The sequence below is a fragment of the Anser brachyrhynchus genome (assembly GCF_964034855.1).
Source record: "Anser brachyrhynchus genome assembly, chromosome: 26".
Lineage (NCBI taxonomy): Eukaryota > Metazoa > Chordata > Aves > Anseriformes > Anatidae > Anser > Anser brachyrhynchus.
The window spans coordinates 3880853-3903548 of record NC_137719.1 but is presented as its reverse complement, the minus strand read 5'-3'; the positions used below and the strand labels follow the sequence as shown (position 1 = coordinate 3903548).

Here is a 22696-nt window from a genome sequence, read left to right as displayed (position 1 = left end):
TCTGAGAGCCTAAGGCTTTGGTCTGTAGGTTTGGGGGATGGAAAGGGGATTATAATAATAAGAACCAGCGTAAATCGCTGTGAAGATAGCTGTTTCTTGGATCCTGCCCATGGTTCCTGTGGGCCTGGAGATACTGATCTCTTTGCTCGGGAGGCAAGGGAGGAGCAATGACACGGATGCCCAAATGCCCTGTGCCTTTGCTCCAAAATGCTGTACTTACTACAGTAAAGGTCAAAGCACGAGTGCAAACTGTTCGGAGAAGAGAGCGCATTTCTGCTACGTCTTGTACTACCCATGACAGAGCAGCCCCTGCTCAGAGCCCAGAAGAGGGCTGACTTTTCTCGGTGATAAGAATTGGTAGTACACTAACTCTAGGGCAGCACCATGGGCTTCTTTGAGGACAATTAAGACTGTAGTGCATCTGAAATCCTCAGGACGTTGCCTCTAAGAAACATACTGTAATAGTAACAGTCTTATTAGAAAGCTATTTCTCAACCTTATCAAGGCTTCTTGGGATTTTAAAGGAAACAAAATCAATTGGACAGTTAATTCTAATTTGTAGATCAATTGTGCCTTTTTTTATTGACCTGTTTGTGTGGCCAGAAAATGAATTGCTCCCCTCGCAAACTCAGATGGTTTGTAATCAAAATCAAACCAGGTTACTTCTCTGAGAATTTGTGTGATTTTACCTCCTCATAGTACCATGTTTGACCTCTATGGCCGTTTCCATAGAATGACACTTTGGTTTATCTTATAAGAGAAAATTAAAACTAAGATGCTCATTGGCAAAGATAGTTCCCCTCTGTAATTTGATTTATAGTGAGTAATAAGGGAGAGTTCTTTCATCACATTTTGAAAAGAACAGATATGCTCCTGCCCTGTACAAGCCTGTATTTAACCTTCCCAACACCTAATGTGCTGCAGGGGGTTGCTGTATCCATAGGAAGCTCCTTTTAAGTCTCAGAGACTAGGAACTGATGGAGCAATTGGCATGGGCAGAACCCGGACGGAAAACTAGGTCCTGATCAGTGAGCTCTTGAAAGCTCTTTTGGCCCAGTCCTGCTGCCTCTGATTGCAGTAACAAGAGCCTTGCTGACTTTGGCAGTGGGTGATTCCCCACTAGGGAGTGGGGATTACTGGCATCTAACAAGCCTAAGGGGAAATCTAGAGCTTGTTGATGCACTAGTGCTAGAATTTCAGACACTCCCAGCAATGCTTTAAATCCATCTCTGATCCCTATTTTAATCATATGTTTCCATTTGCAGGTTTTAAAATTTCATAGCAAAATGTCCTTGTAGATAAACCTTTAAGAATTTAGTAGGAGTAAAAGCAATTGGTTGTTGCAGGAGTTCTGTGGGGTTGGTTGCAATTACACTACAGTTCCACAGGGAAAGAGACCCTTCCGATGTTTTCTTTCCAACCGTCCAGTAACTCCACTGTGGGAATAAAATTCCGTGCTAAGTGTGTAATGGTATTCCACAGGATCTGTAAAGTTAAGGTTCAGAGCTGATGCAGACCGATTTCCACTGATGCCTGTGATGATTTATTTTATCGCTGTACAGAGATTTTTATATTCTTGTGCAATTCTCTCTCTCGACCTTTCTAGAAGACAAATTTAGACATAGACACTCCTTTAACATGAAGCATGTTTCTGCTGCAAAAAAAATCGTGCACAAAATATCTTATACCAGATATTTGTGCAGAAACGTCTGGGAGCAATCTTGTGTGTCCAGTGGCCAACATAGCCCCCAGTTACTCTCAGGCTGGCAGCGCAAGCATGGGTGTGATGCTTTGGCTTCTGCATTTCCTCCCCTGCTCTGCCATTTGGTGAATGTTGCCAGGGCCTGCAGCTGTGCTGATAGAGCATCATTAAAGATGTTTATGTTCTCTTGCTCTTCCTCCGCCTCCGAAGTGACTTGGCTGCAGTGACCTTGCTGGTCTTGTCGTAGTGGTGCAGTCAGGGAGCTGGGATGGGCTGGCCAGCCGTCCTTCGTTGCTTTCCTTTGGTAGCTTTTGACAAGGAAGATTTGGGAGTGTTTGTTCTCTGTAGCACCTTCTAATTTTAGCCTGCTCAGCCCGCATTGATTGACCTATGGAAGACAAAGTGCATCAGCGTTATCTAGAAGTCCCATCACTTCCCGCAATACCTTGGCAGGTATCGGCACTGCTGTGTGACAGCTGGACGGGGTACAAGCCTGCAGGGATTTACTGAGCGTGTTCAACTCACTTCCTTTACCCTAGAAGCTGAATCCTACCATTGACACTTCATAAGTAGTTATCCTTCTTATTTTAACTTATGGGGAGGGGTCGACATAAAATATAGTTTCACTGGGAGAATGGATCAGCTTTTGTGAGGGGATCTCTGTATTACCAGATCCCGTTCCCACGTGTTCTCATCTGAATGTTGTCCTTTAGCTTCACTAGCCCATCTTCATCACTAGTGGATATCTACCGCACATATGTTTATGCAGCAGATGATATCCATTCCCTGATTTTGTTTAGCAAGGCTAAATAAGGCAGTTTATAACTGCATTAGTAGTAATTTTATTTACTTGTTTATTTTTGACAACCTTCTAGCTATGACAAGAGAGAAAATTGGGCTATGTTGCCAGTTGCTATAAAAGAGCCAAAAAAATGTGCCTGGAAATGCAGTTCTGGTCCTTTAGAATCGCACTAAATCACAGGGAAGTTTTAAAACTTGGTGCTGTGTACTTAATATTGCAATTAATATTGAACAACCATGTTTTTCAGCCCTTTAATCTCTCTCTTTTTTTAATTTGTTCTGCACTACTTAGGTTGTTGCAACATGGTGATGAGAAGGAAAAGCTAAGTGTCATCTGAAGATTCATTATTTCTTTCTGAACCTAGTCAGTATTGGACTCAAGTTATGGAACGAATATATTCAAAGTTCAAGAACTCCTGTCCTGAATTAGAACTCCATGTCCTGCCCACGTGCAGTAAGGATTACCTTTTCAAAAAAGTATTTTAAATATGTATCTTTGAGCAGGTGAGAATAGTTTCAGAAATATTAGTGTGCTGATGCCATCATTCCTTTAGAGGTGCTTTATTTCTTCTACCAGCACTGTGATTTCCCAACTTAGAGCATAATGTGGAGAAACAACCTGGCCGGGGTCAGGGAGGTGGGCGCTGCAGATCAGAGATTTCCTGTGCCCATGTTTGTGTGTGTTTGTCTGTAATCCCATTTCTACTCTCAGGACAAGGTCTTGAGATGGTGGCTGGGCTTAGCACATCTCAGATCAGCTGCCCAAGGGCCTTGATGCCCTCTCTCAAACCCTTAGGTAGCGTTTGCTTCCTCTTTGATAGCTGAAGGTGCTCTCTTACGTGGCAAGCACAGGCAAGAAGCCATTCAGATACAAAGTTGAGGAGGAAAACCAGCATTAAAGAGAGAAAAGGTACAGCTTCACTGCCTAAACTCAGAAATCTGATGTAGGTGCTTTTGTCCATGTTCTGAGCAGAAATATGCTGAGGTTTCAAAACTTCTGGTGCAGATCAGAAAGATGCAGGAGATAACCCATTTGGTATTGCCAGTTCTAATCAAAATAAAGCCCAGCAGGCTAACAAATTAATCATTTTGCTACTGTCATAATGAGACACTTTATCACTTGCTACCAATTGGATATTAACTGATTGGCATATTAGCTATTTAAATGTTGCCTGATGCCCCACCTATACCCAGGAAAAGCTCTTTTACTCTTTCCCTTATAGCCTTTTGTGAACTACTGTACATGAAAGGTCCTGCTAGTCATCTGTCTGAGCAGATGTTGCCTTTATAATGATTTACTGCAGTGGTATTTCTGAAGGTTTCAATTTCTATGGTGTGTGCACAGTGTGTTTCACTGAGCTGCTTGGGTACGTAAAGATCACAGCGTTGTGTGACAGCAGCTCGCGGTTTGCTTTGTGTGATGTGGCACCCTCAGTGACTGAGGGAAGAAGGTAAGTGTGGTTATTACGTGGTCAGGCGTAACATTCAAAGAGAAGTGGATTTGGGCTAAATTCTGGGCTCTCCAAAGGGTGCTCTGTACCGTTCCCTGGGGCAACTGATGTATGAGGAGCCGGTGCGCACAGACGTGTGCTGCTGGGCACCCCTTCTGGTACCCCGTTTCTTCATGGTGCAGCGGGTCAAGCGCACTAAATAGCGAGGGAGCCTTTATCCCCCTTAAGCCATTTTTTTTTCTCCTTTTAGCGGAGGCCAGGGACCCGGCCCTGTCACAGCCCCCGTGTGCCTGAGGCGCTGCACCCAGCGGTGCCATGAGGGCACCTGCACACCCTCGGGCACAGCCCAGGCCCCTCCATCCCCCGAGCCCTCAAAATTCGGCTCTGCGCCCGCAGGAGGGGACCTGGGCTGGGCGCTGCGCCTTCTAGCCTAGGCGGGGCCGCCGCGAAGCGAAAAATTTGGGTTTTATTTTTATTTTTTTTCCCTTCCAGCCAGCGCCCAGCAGGGCGGGGCAGCACAAAGAAGATGGAGGGCAGCGCCCTCGTTGCCGCCGGGGCTCTTCTCAGCCCCTCGCCCGGCACCGAGCCGCAGGTGCTCGGCCCCACCGGGGCACCCCCGGGCCCCTCAAGCCCCTCACACGATCGCGGTACCCCCCCAGCCCCCTGAGGGGCTCCGCAGCCCCTCGGGGGGGGGGGCGGGGGGGGTCGGCTCCCCCCTCCCATCCCCTCAGCGCTCGGCCCCTCCCCTCCCTTAACTCCCCCCTCATTTGCATCCCCGCCGGGCTCGCAGCCAATCGCGCCCCGAGCTGCGCGGCCCCGACGGAGAGGGGAGGGGGGGGGAGAGAGAGGAGGAGGCGGCGCATGCGCAGTAGCGGCTGCCGCCGGCGCTCGCCCCCTCCCTGCGCGGCCGGGGCTGGGGCTGAGGGAAGAAAGGGCTGAGGCGAGCCCAGGGGCGGCCGCTGCTCCCCGTGCTGCCGCCTGCTCCCTTTTTCTTACGATTCTCTTGATTTTGGGGACCGTTTATTCTTATCTTTTTTAATTTTGATTTTTTTATTGCATTTTTCTTTCTTCCTGAGGAGGGGAGGTCGGGGAAGCGTTCGCAGCGCGGCAGACAATAGCGCCGCAGCAGCCTCCCCCCCCCAGCTCCACCAACAGCGCCAAAAGAAAAAATATATATATATATAAATAAAATAAAAATCGAGAGGCCGAGATGTCGTACCAGGGGAAGAAGAACATCCCGCGGATCACGGTGAGCGGGGGCCCCGGGGGGGAGCGGGGGGCACGACCCGGGACCCCCCCTCAGCCGGGGCTGGAGCCCCTCAGGGCGAGCCCAGGGGGGGTCCCCCCAAGGGCCGGGGTCTCTTTTTCCACCCCCAGAAGCTTTTTGGAGGCTCACCCCACAGCCCCCATCCATGGGGATGAGGGAAGGAGCCTTATTTAAAAGCCCCCCCCCCCCGATTTCCTTTGCCTGGCCGCAGATTTAGGGCAGGGAGCGCGGATCCCAGGGCGCTAACTTCGCCTTACGTAAGGCTCGATAATATTCCTTTCTAACGGGCTGCTCCAGCCTTTCGTGTTGTTTTTTTTTTTTTTTTTTGACAGAGTTTTCATCGCTGGCACCCCACGGACACACCCAGGCGAGTCCTCCTGCCTCTGGCACAGCAGCCAGCTCCCAGATGGAGCTCGCCAGCGTGACACCCGTGTAGGGAGGCTCGGGTCTGCCTTAAGCAGCCTGTGGGAAGCGCGGTGATGACCGCAGCATCCTCCCTTTTTTAGGGGAAAAGCCAGTTTTCCTCCAAGAGTCTAATGGCAGAGGCTAAAAAGATGCCCATGCTTAAATGGCACTGGAGGTTGCTGCTGAACCTCTGCTGGGGGCCAGCAGTCTGACGCATTTTGCTCGTGACCGAATGCTCTGATTTATGTTACGTGCACCCGCTGCAGTCGTAAGGATAAGGGACAGGAAAAAGAATCGGATTCTGGCTTTATCTGCTGCTGTATAAACCTGAAATTCGTCCGCCGAGGCTGATGCTTGAAGGCGGCGGCTAATCTTCGTTTAGCCATCTTGTTGTGCCTACATCGATGCGTCCAAATTGACTGCATCGACGGATACAAATTTAGCAGCAGGCCCCTGCACCGTGCCGAACTGCCTCTGCTTTTGTCTCAGAGGTGGTTGAAACGAGCAGCAGGATTCGCACTCCTTTCAGAGCCTTCGTGCAGCTGCAGCAGGAGACCTGTTTACTAGCCGAAGCATTCAGAGCATCCTTAAAGCGGTCCAGGGGGCATTTTTGCTCGTCATGATGTATATATGTGTATATATATATTTTTTCTCTTTCCTAATGGATGCTCAGTGCGTTAGGACTTGCTGTCGGTGGCATCAATGGCCAAGCAGTAACCAGTTTCAATAGCAGCCACCCTTTTTAATAGCACAAGGAGCCTGCACTAGAGGTGGGCATAAATACTGCAGTGTTTCTGGAAACGGTAAACATGTAGGGCAGTTTTGCTGTAGAGTCTGGCACTGAAAGACGAGCGGGTTTTTCACGCCCTGAGTTAATTCATTCAGGCTTATTGGCATTCACGGCAGATCCTAAATTTAAATCTTGCGTTTTTTCTTTGTTTTTGAAATTGGTGGCGTTATTCGTGGAAGCTCTCCATTGCAGCAGTAGGAGGAAGGAGAAAGGAAAAAAAAAAAACAGGGAGGGGTGGAAGGAGAGGCATTTAATACCTCGTAGATCTTCAGCGGTTATATAAAAGATGGATATAAAGGTATAAATTGATAACTGATGCAATTCGTGTAGCCCTCTTGGTGTTCAGAGCCATATGAGCTGAACATCTGCTGCTCCAGCTCTTTGGTTTTCTTATAAGCTCTTTGGGAAAATGCTTGATTCTTTTATTCTGTTTGACCAGTGGAGTCCCTGTTGAAAATAAGGGCTCTGAACACCACTGTCACTGTCATTTGCTGTAGATTCAAGGCACCAGAAAGTTCAAGTCCTGCTTTTTCCCCTTTTTTGAAGTCAGCTTTTGGTTTTATCAGCCTTCGTCTGGGCTGTGCTGGTGTAGCTTTGTCTTGTTGCAAAGACGCTTTGGGAGGGGGAGAGACAATCGGAGGACCAGTGCGGAAATAAGGGCCGAGGTGTGGATTAAATGGAACGCTGCCTCTGCGTGCATAGGTTTAAATATATGTGTATGTGATGTAGGGAGTGAAGGAACCAGAAGAACGCAGCAGTCGCTTTTATCTTTCATCCCTGACCAGAGCTCTGCAGAGGGTGTTTTGCGCTTGTTTATGGCTACTGCAAGAAAGAGAAATTTGGTTTTGACCTAAAATAGCTGCAAAGGCGCGATGCGACCTGGGCTGCGATACAAAGTGCGTTGTCTGATAGCTGCCTTGTTATAATTACCTTTCTGTTCCTGCCAAACTGCCTCCTAATTGGAGGGCATTTTCGTAACACGGGTTTTAAAATCCTTCCCTTGAAGTTAATTTGCTAATACGCGCTTATTTTTCATCTGGTTATGCAGTAGTGATCCGGAGGGGCAGTAAAAGCGTCCGCTGAATTGAAACATCGCAAAGTTGGACAAAACGAGTTTGTTTGTGTTGTGTAACCCCTGGCAACAGACTTTTGGTCCATTTCCCTGACAGCAGTTGACTCATAGCTGTCCAAGTCATGACTCCAGTGTGTGGGTGCATACGAGAAATTATGCGTACGACCAAGGCAGAGAAAACAGGCGCGTGGCTATTATGCATCCCTCGAATATCCTTTAATGCTTTTGCTGCAGGTGATGGCGTGCGCTGTCTTAGCGGGCTGCAGGTATGAGCGAAGCTGCCAAGCAGGCGAGGCTGCTGGAACCCGCCGCCTTTTCCGTTCTGATTTTTTTTGGATCATCAGCATGATGAAAGGACTTGCAGACGAAATAAAATATTTTATCTTTCCAGTTGAAAGTGCAGCAGTTGACTGGTGTTTTGACGTGCGCTTCTGAATAATGCAGAGCTTGTTTCCATCTCTACTTTTATCTCTGAAGTGACACTGCAGACTGTCAGCTTTCTCACAGAATAATTATGTGTCGTTGTATGCTTCTTTGTTGCAGAGCGATCGTCTTCTGATCAAAGGTGGTAAAATAGTTAATGACGACCAGTCTTTCTATGCCGACATTTACATGGAAGATGGGTTGATCAAGTAAGTGAAGTGTGATACCACGTTGTTATCGGAAACATAGAGAAACGTACTGCACATTAGCAAGGAATAGTTTACTCTGTGTGCTATATTGGGCTGCAAAGGAGAGCGTGTATTTCACACACATGCTGGCGTTTGATGGAGGAACTTGAAAAACAAGGTGTTGAATTGAAAAAACAAATAGCCCCAGACCCCATTGCTGTTAAAGCCCAAGTGGAAGGAGGTGCTTAAATGTGCTTAATTTTAGCTGTGTGAATAGCCCCGTGCTGGGATGACACAAGTTTGAAGTTATCTGGGTGTTGTAACATTTTACCAAGTTATGACTTAAGATATTTTGAATCCAGAGTTCAGCACCCTAACACATTTAATGCTGTTTTGGGGCGGGAGACTGGACTCAGGTGACCTCTGGAGGTCTCTTGCAGCGCCGTTTTCTGCAATTCCATGATACAAGGATCAATCCCCAATCCCTTAAAGTTAATAAGGATCCTGTTGTTTTAAAGGAGAAGCTTCAGACCTCTTTCCAGTACGCTTCTGTGTTTTCAGTCCTGAAACATGCATTTCTGGCACATTAAATATATTACAGATTTCTTTGGAAAATTACTCTTAGGAAAAAATGGACGAGCCAGAGGTTACAAACAAGAAATTTTCCTGTTCTGGCTAAGACAGTGAGCACATGTGCTTTGTTAATCAAGGTTAAAAGTTAGAGGAGCCAGCCAAAGACAGCTAATTAATTACAATGTGTCATCCACTATTGCAGTTTTAAAAACAAATCTGTGCGAAGAGCTGGACTGGAGAGGGCTTTGGGGGTCTCACCAGGAATCTGGTAACTGGTGTCCGCATGGGTTCGTATTTGTGCAGAGACCACAGAGTATTTATACATGGAAGGAAAGTAGACAATATAGAGGCAAAAATTCTTTGTGTGTTCTCAAAACAACGTTAATGTCTGCTTTGCTGCTAGATAGCTAGCATCAAGTGCTCAGCTGCCACTTGGCAACCCCAGTCCAGTCCCAGCAAAGCTGCTTTTGTTGTGTTTGGTGCAGCGATGTGTTCTGCCCGGTCCCTTCTCCTCTCCGTCTGCCAGCGTGGCTCCTTCCTGGCCTTCCTCTTAAGGCCAACATTCCCCTTAGGTCCTGAAGTATTTGCACACTTTGCTCTCAGTTATGCAGCTGCTTCCAGGGGAAGAATGACATGTTATCAGCTATGTATGCTGATCCTGTACATCGCTTTATATGGGTAAAGAAAACACCCAAGGTTAAGCAGCACAAGGGTGTGTGTTTACAGATGGCGTGCCTCATCTCTTGTTTGTGTCTGACGTGCTGTTTGGAACCTGTTTACCCAGGCAAATAGGAGAGAATCTGATTGTGCCAGGAGGGGTGAAAACTATCGAAGCCCATGGCAGGATGGTGATTCCCGGAGGGATTGACGTTCACACCCGCTTCCAGATGCCGGAACAGGGGATGACATCTGCTGATGACTTCTTCCAAGGGACCAAAGCTGCGCTGGCTGGGGGCACCACCATGATCAGTAAGCTGGCTGCTGCTCTCTTCCAAGAAAGCTTTCTTTTTCTCTAGTAGCAAGAGAGAAACCGTGGACTGTACAAGTGGCATCAGGTTCCAGCAGTGGGGATTTCTGATGTCTGGTCAGGTTGCTGAGAAAAGCTTGTGTAGGGGTGGGAAAAGGGATGGAAACCCCGGGGTTTCCGTGCCTTGCAGCTGTCAGTCATTTCACTCTTGTCCTCCCTGTTGGCAGGGTTTACTTTGGTCCTTGTGTGACTTCGCCACTTTCTCTGTAGGTCTGCTCCTACTGAACCCAGTGTGACTTTGACCTCTGGCTCCAGTATGAGCAGCAGATTCTCCACGCCCCTGTGCCTCAGTTCCCTTTCTCCGTGATGCCCGAGACTCCAGGAGGCTTGTGTTCTTTCATCTGTAAGTTGCTGCACGTAGAGAGAGAGGAGGGACAACTGCTTCACTCAGGGCTGTCTGAGTTCTTGCACAGCAGCCGGATGCCAGCGGCCTGTACTATACCTCTTTGATAACTGGGCCACTTATTTAAGGATTCACACTTGCCCAACTGTATGTATGCAGCTTTGGCACCAGGAGTTTTTAATAATAAATTGAGTGTTGTTCCTTTTCTTGCTTATATCCTCTTTTGGAGGAAGAAAGAATTGGGAAGTGAAAATGTCTCAAAATAAAAACGCAGACAAACTGACTTTCCTGCTGATAGCAGGATCAGACACCCCTGGTGTTCCCCTCTGCCTCTAAAATGTCTCATAAATGACTTCCCAGCTAGCTGGCACCACTCACATTGGCTACAGGTGCTTGACTTGTCAGAGCCAAGACCTCAAAACTCCGTATGTGAATTGCTATTATCCTGCTTTGAGTTGGAGGTTAAAAAATAAAATAATAATGAGGAACAAAAAAATCTCTGTTCCGGTGCTGCTGATCACATCTAAACTGCACCATGGCGCCCTGCAGTCTGTTGCTGCATGTGGCAGCCAAGGATAAAGGTGTAATGTGGCGCAGTATCTGAACATCTGGCATTCCTTCGTGTGATGTGAGGTGCTGCATGTCACCGGAGGGGGGCTGAGGTACAGAGGAATGAAAGAACATGGTTCAGGATAAGTACTGGTGTCTATTGGCCAGGCCAGGTTTGTAAAGAGATCTCAGCCGGGGATCAGCTGAACTCTCCTTGGTTCAAACCTAGCAGGTTATGAGCTAGAACATCCTCATCTCTTAGAGAATGTCGTGAGCTCTCTTTGATCTCTGGCCTTGTGGGAGGACTCAGATTAACATGGGGCTTGGGAGGGGGAGCCAGGGGTCCAAGCACAGCCACCCTAGTTCAGAAACAGTTCTTTTTCTGGGCCTGGACCTTGCAAAGAGGTGTCTGGCCTATGAACTCAGTCCTGAAATAACTTGGGAAATTATTTTTTGTAGTGCTGTCAGTTTGGAGTATGAAGTTTGAGTGTGAAGATAACCTCACCCACACAGAATGTAAACCGGAAACGTAGCTGTGGATATTCTCAGTGTGCACACTAATATCCAGTTTTCCTCTAAATCTTTGCTGTCAATATAAGTTAATAACACTGAAACGTTTTCTTTTCAGCTTCATTTCATTGACTTTGTTTCACTGGTTGTTGGTGTATTACCAGTACACCTGGTTCATGTTGTCCACTTGCATCACCGTTTTGTGCTTCTCTGTTAAGTTGAATTAGATCAAAATCATGTTCTCTGTCATCTGCATGTAGGCTTTTAACAGCATTATTTCCCTGAAGGGGACTTTTAAAAGCATTTTAAGCAGAAATGGCTTAGGCCAAGTTTTCTAAAGCAGCCCTTCACTTTGGTTGCCCAGATCTGGGGCAAACTCATGCAAAGCCTCATACTCAGAAGTGTTTAAACCTCTGTGTGTATTGTCATTATGACTGCAGCATCTGAATTATCTCACTAATGGTGTTCAGAAGACATCTCTGAGTTAGGAAATCAGAGGAGTCCTCCATCTTATAACTCCTCCTTGTTTTATAGCGGTGAGAAATGGCACAACGTAGGTTACGTGGTTTGCCCCTGCTCAGAGGGCCTGTGGCTAAACTGGAAAATGGTGCTCCCGTGGTCCCCCACCCTTTCCACTCTGCCATTCTGCCCTCCTGTCTCGGATTAGGACCCCAAACTGCACAGTCACTTCTGAACATCAGATGGCTTCCTGATGCGTAGCAGTGAGGCCGGGGATCAGACTGTTAAGGACGCTGGAGCCGTTCCTGGTGGTCGGGTACCAGCGACTGGAACCGAACGTAGGAAAGTGGGTTAAATAATCCAGCTAGACTTCAAAGCTTTGGAGACCGCTCTGTGTCAGCTCAGCTGTTCTCTCCTTAGTGAAATTACACCGTTTGCAAAAATGGCTTTCCACAGGGAAGCGTGCAGAAGTGCCTGCGCGAACGTGTTCTCGGTGGGTGGCCTTTGGTTGCTCCCGAAGCAGGTGGGAGTCGTGGTCGATTCCAGCGTTTCATCTGTTCTGATAAATGGGACAACATTTAGTGAAGTAAATTCATCACATCGCAAGCAAATTGCAGCCTGAAAACTTGAGTTTGGTGTGCATTTTAAATGCTGTGCCTGGGACTTCTCCACAGAGACCGCTCCTCAAGGAAGTGTGCGTAGCTGCGTGCCTCCGTTCTTCGGGCTGTTTTGGAAAAGCTAGCCCATGGATGTGGGCTTGGTGGGAAAAACACCCGCCAGTCTTCATTTGTGTTTCAAGCAAAGTTCGTATTATCAATTTACAAACACCTTTGCTCCATACATTTTTCTCTTTTATGCATAGGCTGCGTTTTGGGCAGGAGAACAGGTTAATTGGCCTCATGGTTTAATTTGTTTCACATTTTCACGCAGGAGGGCACTTTAAGGCTGTTTACGGCCTCCATCGTAGGGAAATACTTGTTTTATGTACATTTTTCCAGTGAAATTAAAACAAGAATCTTGGGTAGGTTTCTGCTGGTTGTTGGTTTCATAAAAGCTGTGGGTGAAATCCTGGCTTCAGCAAAGTAAGGGAGAGTTTTGTCACCGACCTCAGCAGTGCCAGGAATTCGCCCTGTGTGTCTGCTTTGGTTTCACTGAACTCTTTGCAGCTCAGACCAAATTCAGTGTTGTCCCTTTAATTCACAGGTCGAACACATCCAAGGGAAGCGCACAGGAGCTCAAGGATGTAACCTATTGTTTCCAAGCCGTGTTCCCTTTTACTTCCGTTCCCCTTTAATGCAAATTCATTGCTCCAACATCCGAGGTAGGAGAACTGGATTCTCACTGAGCATCAAACGGAGCAGCCTTATTTTCTGTGCGGGACCAAAGGAGATTTAGCCTGGTGGGAAGCAGATCTGGAACGAGGGTCAGCGGTTAGCAGTGGTGTGCCCCGAGTGAGCCCTTTTCTGCCCTGCATCACAGCAGTTCCATAGGGCTCTCAGCCCCTTTTCTTTGAGCCCTCCTTTGGGTTGCTTCTCTCAGAAGTTAGGGCTGATTTCTTTTTCTAGCTTCTTGTTCCGTGGAGGCCATCTGAGCAGGAATTCCAGCTATGATCCTTCTGTCTCTGCCCTCTTCGGTGCCAGAGGCATGTAGCAAGGCTCCAGCCGAGTTGGCTAACGTATGAAAAATAAAGCTGGGTGTGCTGTGCAGAGCTGCAAGGTGAAACGTGGTGCTGCCATGCGATTGCTCTTCTGAAATGGTAATTTGTGCGATCCTTTCCCTGTCCCTGCCTTCAAACGCCGTTACTGTGGGCATGTCAGCAGAGGGTGAACAGCACCGTGTGTGTCCTAGGAGAATACTTGTTTGGATTCTTGCCCTTTTGAAATGTCGGAATGCGGCGTTTGGGCGTTGCGTTGAGGGGAGGATTCCAGGATGGTCTGCAGAAGGCTTTGGAAGAGGGGGATGCGTTAGATGGGCTGTGGCTCATTCAGGGGAGCTTCCCCAAGATCCCCTCTGCTCTGTGGAAAGAGAACAGTCCTTCCGGAGTTTTGAGCCTGAAGTTGTCCTTTTAAAGAGACTTTTTCATCCATGGAGCCTCTGGAGCCACGGTTTTATTGGGCAAAAGGAGGCATTTTTGAGCCCCCTTTGTCCCAGCTTGAGCTAGGTGATGCCCTAGGACTTCAAACATTTCCTGGAGCTATTAGAGAATGAAAGATACCGCAGATAAGAGCAGGGTGGTCTCAGTAAGTCCTGTGATCGTTTAGTTGCTTATTAGTTGTGATGGGTGAAATCCCCTTCAGCATCAATGGTAAAACTCCCCCTGACTTCAGCAGAGGCAGGATTTCCCCTCTCTGCTTCTAGCCCTTCACAGAGGACGAAGCTAAGCTGTGTGTATTTATTGGCGCGCTGATCCTCCAGCCTGGTTAACGTCCCAGCGAGAATGGCGTCTGTCCAGGCCAGCTCCCACCCACATTTCAGCCCCCCCCTCTCACCGACTGTGCTTCTTCCCGGGTATCCGCCGTCCTTGAGTGAAACTGCTTGCTGACATCGCCTGTGTTGACTCAGTCGACCACTGTTATAATCACAGAGAGAAATTACAGTGCGAAGAAATTATAGCTCTTTTTGGCTCGGTGACTTGGAAGCCAGCTGCCTTTTGAACTCGCCTAGCAGTTACCCTAATAACACGGAGAATGTACACTGGGGATGGGAGCTTTGTGTCTTGGGAGGCTCCGAACACGAAGGGGAGCTTCACGTGGACGGGACGGCACTCTGCTTCCTAGGGCTTCACCCTGCTCTTAAAGAGAGGGCTCGCATGCAGGGGGCAGGGGTTTCAGGGGTGTTGGCTGCTCAGCTCCACCCCATGCCTAAGCCAGCTGACCGGAGGGCTCCTGGGTTATCACCACCTCAGCAGTCGGCTTTTAGCAGCTCGTCTTCCCAGTCTAGCACGGCTCCTTGCTTCTCAGTTTTTGAACTGAATGTGACTTGAGAGAACGGAGCCACCCCAAACGAGATCAGAGCCTAAAACTGCAATAAAAACTGCAATAGGGTGGGCTTGGGGGCGGGCTCAGGAAAGGGCCAGGCAGCGTGCTGGGGCAGGGGCAGCTAGGCACGGGGCGATATTTCCACCACCAGCGAAGAGCAGATCGTCTCCTACCCGCCCCGGCTGCTGCTCCTTTGTTACCAGGGTCGGTCCCATCCTGGTAGGGAGCAGGAATCTGGTGGGCAGAGGGAGGACAGAAGCAGAGACCCGGAGGGAGGTGACGCAGCAGCGGCCGTGCAGTAATTCGTGGCCGAGCTGGAAGCATAAACCGAGTGTTTTGAGTCAAAGGGCAGCGACCACAGGGCTGCAGCGTCTCACCAAGTCTCTGCGGCTGTGTGAGCACAGCACCGCGTTGTTCTGTAGAGAGCAGCCTTAGTTTTGTTGCTTTTTGCACCCCGGTAACACAGATAAAAGAGGAACCATGCGGCAGGGGACCGGCGCTTTGGGCACGCGGAGCTGCGGCGTACAGCTTGCCTCGCTTTCCAGCAGCTGGCAGTGGTTCTGCAGCAAAGAAGCATCCAATTCTCTAGAAATCTAATGAAAACGTCCTCTAGCTTGTACGTTGGTGATTTATACGGGCAGAGGCCTCCTTGAACACTGTTATTAAGATAATGACATTACCACACAGGAGCACAAAGTCCCTCTGGCCCTTTCTCTCCTCTCCCCAGCTCCCCTCGGTGCCTTTTATACCCGTGCACTGTTCAGCCTCTGCACTGATTCACGCTAAATCTCGTTTACTTCGCCGACTCCCAGCTTCCTGCCGTCGCATTTGTTGCTTTCATGCAGAGCAGGCGTAAAATCACGGATGAGAAAGTCCACCAGAAACGGGGGTGGGACTCCCCCATCGCGAGCTGCGCTTCTCAAGCTTTAAACCGTCCCCACGCCGTTTCCTTGCTGCTGGGTGGGATCGCATCTCTTGTTGTGATGGGGCTTCCAAAGGGGTCTCGTTGGAAGCGAACGAAGGGAATCTGCCAAGCCCTTGATGTCTCTTGCCAGCTAGCATGGTAGGAAACAGCTGTGAAGCCCTCAACATACTTGTGGGGATTTCTTTCTTCTTTTTTTTTTCTCTTTTGGGCTGCAATGGTTGTTTGTTGTGTCTTTGCCACTGAGGGAGTAGGCTCCTGTGAGGAGCAGCTGAGGACCTTAGGAGCTGTGTAGCTGTGCCCGAGGTTAACCCTGGCTGTCACGTCTTCAGCCGAAGGGCTGCCTGGGCTGTATTCCCTTCCTAGAGCTGAACGGTGAAATCAGCAGTCTCGGGCCTGGGAAATGGTCCTGGGGAACCACTGCCATTCAGCACAGCTTGCCTGTAAGTAGATTTCCACTATTTTCCCTGCCTTCCCCGGAGCTGCCCTGTGCCCTGGCCCTCAGGTCTCCTAGTCTTCTGCCTCTGATTTTTAACGGGATGGGAGCCCAGGGCCCTAGCACCACTTCTGTTTTGCCCCATTGTGACCAGGACCCGTTCCACCCCTGTCGCAGCAAGAGGAAGGAGTGGCTGCCGGCCGTCCCGCACGTGCCGGCGCCTGGATGCTCTGGTTTAGCCCCGAACAAGCGAACGTTGAAATGGCAACGCCACTGCCAGCGCAGGCGTCTTCCTGCAGATGGAACTGACCTCGATTTTTCCATGCATCCGAAAAGAGGGATTTGGCACTCGCTCAGGAGAAGTAACCGATGGTGTCTGTTTATGCAGTAGCACTTAATCCCTCTTATTCCATATCCTGGTCAGAATCACTCGTGCTGCTTTCCCACTGCATGGAGCAGGGTTTAAGTTATTTCCTTTGAAGAGCTGCTTTTAAACGCTTCCCTTCCTTTCACGTGTCCAGTGCTCTCATCCCCGAGTCCCGTGCCTTACGGATGACACGCAGGAGCGAAGACCTGACGGGAATCACTTGACGGTGCGTTATCCGCGCTGCCAAGTTTGAGCCGGATCCTCAGCTGGCCTAAACAGACGGCTGCTGTCTGGCCAAACTGTCTGGGAGCCGTAAGCAGGATGCTGTCAAACCGAGTGCTGCTTGCACACAGGACGCAGAGGGGTTTTTGCCCCCCCAGATCCTGCAGGCTAGGTGAAGGCAGGAGGAACGTGAGGAGCAGGAGGCCGGTGCTTGCTTGGAGCAGCTGGGACCGCAGCCGGTTGGCTTCACGAGGAGCTGCAGCGACTTCACGGGCATCTTTCCAGGACTGGCGCCTCTGTGGGATGCGGGTCCTTTAACTTTCACCGCCGCTGTCCCTTACCCAGCGCCTCAGTGGAAAAGGGAGGCGATATTTTGTGAGGTGCAGGTGTACGAGTTGGGTCCTCCGGCTGCTGCAGACTGAAAGGCAGTCTGGTAATGCCGGTAGCTCATTTTTCTTTTTAGGTAAGTTCATTTGCTGTCTGAGATAGGTTTCCAGGGCATGTGTTAAATCTTGCTAGATAACCTGGCTTAATCACCTTCAAGTTGAGACAAGGTCTTGAAAGAAGCAGCAGGAAATGGTGCCTCCAGCTCTTTTCTTGGCAGGGTTTTCGCAGCCTGGATTTCTCCCTTCCTCCCAGTGTTCAGTCCCTTGGCTTTTACCTTTCTGTGAGCTTGACTCAGCAGAAATCCTTGTCAGACAGGAACTTTTAACTTTCCATGGTGGGAATTAGTTTTGCTTGTCAAGAGAAGGAAGCGAGCGATGCCTGAAAGAAATGAGGGCTCTGACTAAAGGTGCTGTGTCTCACTTGGGGCGGATTCAGCCGAGCGCTCTCAGTGCAGTGGAACTGGGTGTCTTGGGCCAGCAGAGTCTTTTTCCATCTTTCCCTCTGCCACTTGCCTTCAGTTCATCGATGCCACCCGTTTCTTAGAAACTGGATCTTTTTAATCTTTCTGGTGAGAAGGAGAAACGTGGAAGGAATACAAATGAGCTCCTCCTGTCTGGCATACTTTAATCATGCTTTCAGATTGCCAGTTATTACCAGCTTGGGGCCGTGCCGCCTTCCTTGCACGACCCTAACTCCCATGGCAGCCCTGTGCATCTGTGAGGAATGCGGGCCGGGCACTTCGGGGTTACGGCTTCTGGTGAGACTTTTTTTTCCTTCCCTTGACACACCCCAGTGAGTGTTGGCACTCGCTCTGTGACAATGGCTACAACATTTAATTCCTCCGTGCTAGCTGTCCATAACAGGAGGTGGTTTTGTCACCAAGGGGTTAGAAGCTTTAATCCAAGTTCACCTAGACACGTTAGAAGTACAAAGAGGTTATTTTTACCGTGAACCCAGTGTGGCAATGCTGGGTGCCACCTGGCAGTGAGTCCCTGTCCTGCCTGGCATCGGTGCAGGTGCAGACCCTGCAGCCCGCGATGCGCAGCTCTTGGTGCTGGCAGGATGTGAATAAAAGGAGAAAATTTGGAGGAGGAGGGGATGAGGTGAGCCCTTTTGGCTTCCCGGATCCCCAAAGCAATAGGAAGAACCACCAGACTTCACCATGCAAATGTGAACGGGGAAATCTCACGGTGAATTTGCAAAGCCCATCAAACAGGGCCGTGCTTTTGGAAGTTCCCCTTCCTGGCCACTTCTGGGGCAGATTTTCACCAGATTGCTTTGTTCCTGGAAGCACTTACATATGTGCAGCGTGTGTATTTTTGGAAGCTGGGGGACTCGGTGGTGTTTTACATATGAATGAAATCCCTGGCACGGCCTACAGGCACCGTGAGCTGGTAAAGGAGTTCCTTGAGAATGATCCCGCATTATTACACAGCGCCGCTTTTGTGCGAAGGGGGAAGGTTCCCAAAGCACTGCACAGCAAGAGGTGGTGTAACCCGACAGAGCTTCAAAATCATAGAAGTGCATGGCAGCTGGGGATTCTTCCCAGCTCAGCACACAGGAACCGATTTGTCTTTTCCCAACAGAGTTTTATTTCTTTCAGATCTGATTTTTCAGGGTTGGTACCAGTGTCCAAAGAGACGAGTTCAGCTTCTGATGGGGTACAGACTGCTTTTCAGACTGATGTACAGAGACTCTTTATCCTCCACGAACTAGAATAGTTTTGTGAAGCCACTGTAGCACAGCCGTAGCTGGAGAAAACCCCAGACGTGTGTGATGTTCTTACGCGAAGCAGAGTTTGGTCGCGGTACCAGGACCAGCATTTGCTCCTGCTGCTTGGTGAAACAGCTGGACCCTTTGCAATGCAAACACCCCGTGAAAGGGGAATGTGGCAGCTGTATGGAAATGAGTCACACCGAGCTGCCCCGCAGCATGGATCCAGGGGCAGCTCAGGCTCTAAGTCAGTGTGGCTTTCATGGCAGGAAATGAAGTTGAGGTGTTGGGTGTAAGAGTTGCCTGCAAAGGCTTGGTGTGGCTGTTTCAGACCCGAGGGAAGGAAATGTATTTATTGGGGCTGTGTCCCACATTCCTCTGTTTAAGGCTGATCTAACCAGTGCCTCCTACAGGTTATTGCTGCAGCAGCCTCAGCAGCAGTTTTACAGGCACTGGTAACCTTACGGAGTCAGCAGAAAACAAGCAGATGGCCAGACCGGGGGTGTTCGAAAAAATGGGTGAGTGCAGTGTGACCGTGCTGCTCGATCTCTGGCCTACGAGAGGTTTGTTAGAGAAGGTGCTCAGTTGTACCTCTGCACAGGGACACCGGGGCCTCGATCAGACCTTCCTTTCTTGTCTGTAATGGTTTGACAGCCATCAAAGTGAGCGGTTTAACTGAGAGCAGATTTCTAGATTCTTACCAGAAGTGGAAGTGGTGGGATGGAGACTGATGAAAACCTCTTCCTCAAAGCGTGATGTCACTTTGTTGGAGCCAGGGGCAGGGGAAGGCTCTGGTCCTTGTCCAGCAAGGGGAGATGTTTATATGGCAAATGCACAGGGGGAGAGGACAGGTTCACCAAGCAGAACACCTTTTTTTTTTTTTTTTTCCCATGATTTCTCTCATAAGGTGTTTAAAAAAAGAGAAAGTACAGAATCAGAACTCTTTGCGTGTTGTTTTATTTATTTATTTTTGAGAAAAATAAAAATCTCTGTGGTCCTGAACACACGAAACTCTTTCAAAACCATCACAAATTTCCATTGCAAAAGTTCTAGTTCTGCAGTTGTGTTCCTCTTCGTCTCCAGTGCCCCCCTGAGACAACCACGGGCAGCAAAACGCAGCTGAGAGGCCGAAGTCTGATCTTAGCGACAGTGATGCAAAGCCAGAATTGTTCTGGCTCCCCAGCTGGTGGAAAAAGCCTGGCGGGCAGGCTAGCTCCACTGACCTGAGAGGGACAGAACTGGCTTACGGCGCCTGATCTTTTGTCCTCTTTTTTCTGATTAGACTTTTGCCCCTTGGATGCTGCTGCAGTTGTGTTTTGCCTCGAAACCCATGGCTACAGGCAGCAGTTCGCTCAGTCCCATCCCCTAAAGCTTCACGGGCCAATTTTCGTGGAAGTCTTTGAAGTCCTGCACATCTTTTTCATGGGCTTGAAGTGTACGGTATGCCTAAAAGAAAGAGCAAGGCTTGTAATCACTTGAGTATCCCTTTGGAACTTGGCTCCTCTCCTCCTTTACCATGGTGACCCCCCGAGATACAAACCTAGCCTGGATGTACAAGAAACCTGCGCTGGAAAGAAACGCAGCCTTTTTTTGATCTGATCTAAATACGTGGTCATTCCAACTGCTGAAGTGGGTTATTAATTATTGTTTGGACATGCAGCTTCCTATTCTTTAAATTTGTGTCCAAAAGCCATGAAATTATTAATCATATTTTGGATCTCATCAGACAGCTGAAAAGACGAGGGAAATATCTGCATGACATCAGTGAGGGAATAACAGAGCATTGCAGTCTGCAAATGTAATCAGTGTAGTGCAGATACATCCCATTCTTCTGAGGCTGCTCCAGGTTCTGATTTTCTCTGCATGGAGTCTAATAAACTGGATCTAAACTGACAGAAAACAACATGTGATGTCATTCAGCCTGCCTTTTCCTCTAGTGCTTTGGCAGACGTGTGCAAGCAAACGGTCTCCATGCAGTTGCGTTAGCGTGGTGAATGCCATTCAGTGCAGAGTTCTCGCCCTTCAGGATGATCTATTTTGTTCTTGGGGGAAAAAATGTGGGGATAAAACTCCCAGCTATGCAAAGCTAAAATCTGATTGCTGTATCCACAGGATGTTAAGAAAATTATTCGTTTATATTCTCATTACTTTCCTGTGGTCTCGTACACCAGCTTGTCTGTGTCCAATACATGAAGCAGTAACCTTAAAAGCTGTCTTGCAGCTATCCTTCCTCGTCCCAGATCAAAAAACACGCCCCAGACTGTGGTTTAGAGGGAGAATTGGCTATGAAATGAGAACACAGGAGATGTGTGCCTCTTTTAGGTCGCTTGATTTGGAATTTCGGAGCTCAGAAGAAATGCCAAGGTCTCTTTCTAGCCTAAATCGATGCGGAGCCGGTGAGCTGGGAGCCGTGTTTTGATGCTTCAAGCCCCAGTCCTGTTGCGGAGAGGTTTGACTTTGGAATAGCCTTGTTACTGGACAAGGCAGCTCTCTGTAGCTCAGTTTCTTGACCTCTAAAAGGGCCCCAATGCTATTTCACTACAGCAGAAGGGATTGCGGCATCTTACGAGCTGCGAGTTCGAAGTCTTTGGCTGAAGCGAGGTCTCCGATTATGGGATAATCTTCTGCGAAGCTTCCTTGGGTCAGGCAAGGGCCTGACTTGCAGTTCACGTGTGTGGGTTTTGTTCCACTCACTTTCGTAGCATTTCTCCCAGTCCAGACCAGTGCCAGCAGAACGCCGCTGCAGCCACAGACTAGCAGCAGCTCCCGACTTCTGAGCACGGAGCCGTGCAATCACCAGGGCTGAATTTAATTACAACCTCTCAATAAAACGGCTCGTGACAGAATGTACAACTCAATAAATGCACCAGATTTCATCGCATGCAGTGGCTGTGAAGATTAAGTAGTATTAAAAAGGCAGATGTGTTTATAGTGATCAAGCTGCTATTTAAAGTTCGGGGTTGGGGAAATCTGCCTGCTAACAGAGAAACTTAAATGTCAAGGATTTGCACCTTATAAACTCCTCTTAAACAATAGGCACGTTTAATGCTAGTAGGAGCCTGAAATAATGTGTAAAACTGCAGTTCTTAATAGTGACTGGAGCCCTGCATATACGGCTTTATTACGTACACAGGTTTTTGGGCCAGTTGGCCCTAATTCCTTTTTATATTGTCCGTATCACATAGTTTTTCTCTTTCCTGGTAGTAGTGTTCATTAGCTGAAGATGGAGGAAAAACTTAATGTGTGCTTTAGATGACACGCAATTAAACCAGTTGAAAAAAAAACCTCTTTACAGGGGAGAGCTGGAAGCAAGGACTATTAATAGAAACTCCAGGAAGAGGCTGCTAGCAAGCCAAGGCCTGCTCAAATGAGGCAGGATGGAAAAAGGAAAAAAACTGAACATGCCACAATACCAGGAAGCTATAAAACCCATTAATCCCCACCCATGAGGACAGCCGTCCAAAAAATAAAGGTTTGTTTGCAGCGCGAGGCTACGAGCTGATTTCAGTTGTCCCACCGAGCTCTGGAAAAGCAGTAATTTCTCCTGAGCGCAGCGAGGGGTCAAAAATATCAGGGCAGGGCTCTTAAACTGCATTTTGGAGAGCTTCTAAGTGCCAGAGAGATCTCGTAGGGGATGTTTTATGGCGTCAGTCTCAAAGCATCCCGTAGGCTGTTGGTTAAATCCTGCAGGTCTGTGTGTGATCCCTGGTGCCCGTGCAGCATGGCTGCCTCCATTCTCAAACCGGGCAGGAGCTGCAGGCATCCCCCTGCTATGGAGAAGCTCTTAAGGACCAGAAAGCCACAGCTCATCGGAGTTTGGAGGAGGAAGCCAAGAAATGATGCAACGTTTTATAAAGCCACTGCGCAAAGCTGAGATCGGCACCATTTTAAGTGTGCTGTGCTGCTAGCTGGTGGCCTGATACGGCTTCAGGGTCAGCGAGAGGATGCAGCAGCTGAATTAAGAGCAAAGGTATTTTTAAAGGCAGCCCTTAATACCTGCACTGACCAGTGGTATCGGTAGCAAATGCTCACGCCTTATGAAAGTGATGCTGTCACTTCTACCCGACTTAGGTTTTCAAGCATACATTAAACCAGCACTGCTCTGTTTTCC

General features: G+C 48.7%; 1 protein-coding gene across 2 annotated transcripts in view; it reads left to right on the top strand.

Annotated features, from left to right (window-relative positions):
- DPYSL2 (dihydropyrimidinase like 2) overlaps positions 1-22696 on the top strand; it is a 54026-nt gene that overhangs the window by 5488 nt on the left and 25842 nt on the right. Inside the window, exons 1-3 of one of the 2 annotated variants that reach the window (XM_080568445.1) lie at positions 4778-5203; positions 8032-8120; positions 9457-9641. In XM_080568445.1, the coding sequence (XP_080424571.1) occupies positions 5165-5203; positions 8032-8120; positions 9457-9641 (313 nt within the window). In that variant the 5' untranslated portion in view covers positions 4778-5164. Of the gene's footprint in view, positions 1-4777; positions 5204-8031; positions 8121-9456; positions 9642-22696 lie in introns of those variants that run through there. The other variant, XM_080568444.1, reaches the window with a different exon arrangement.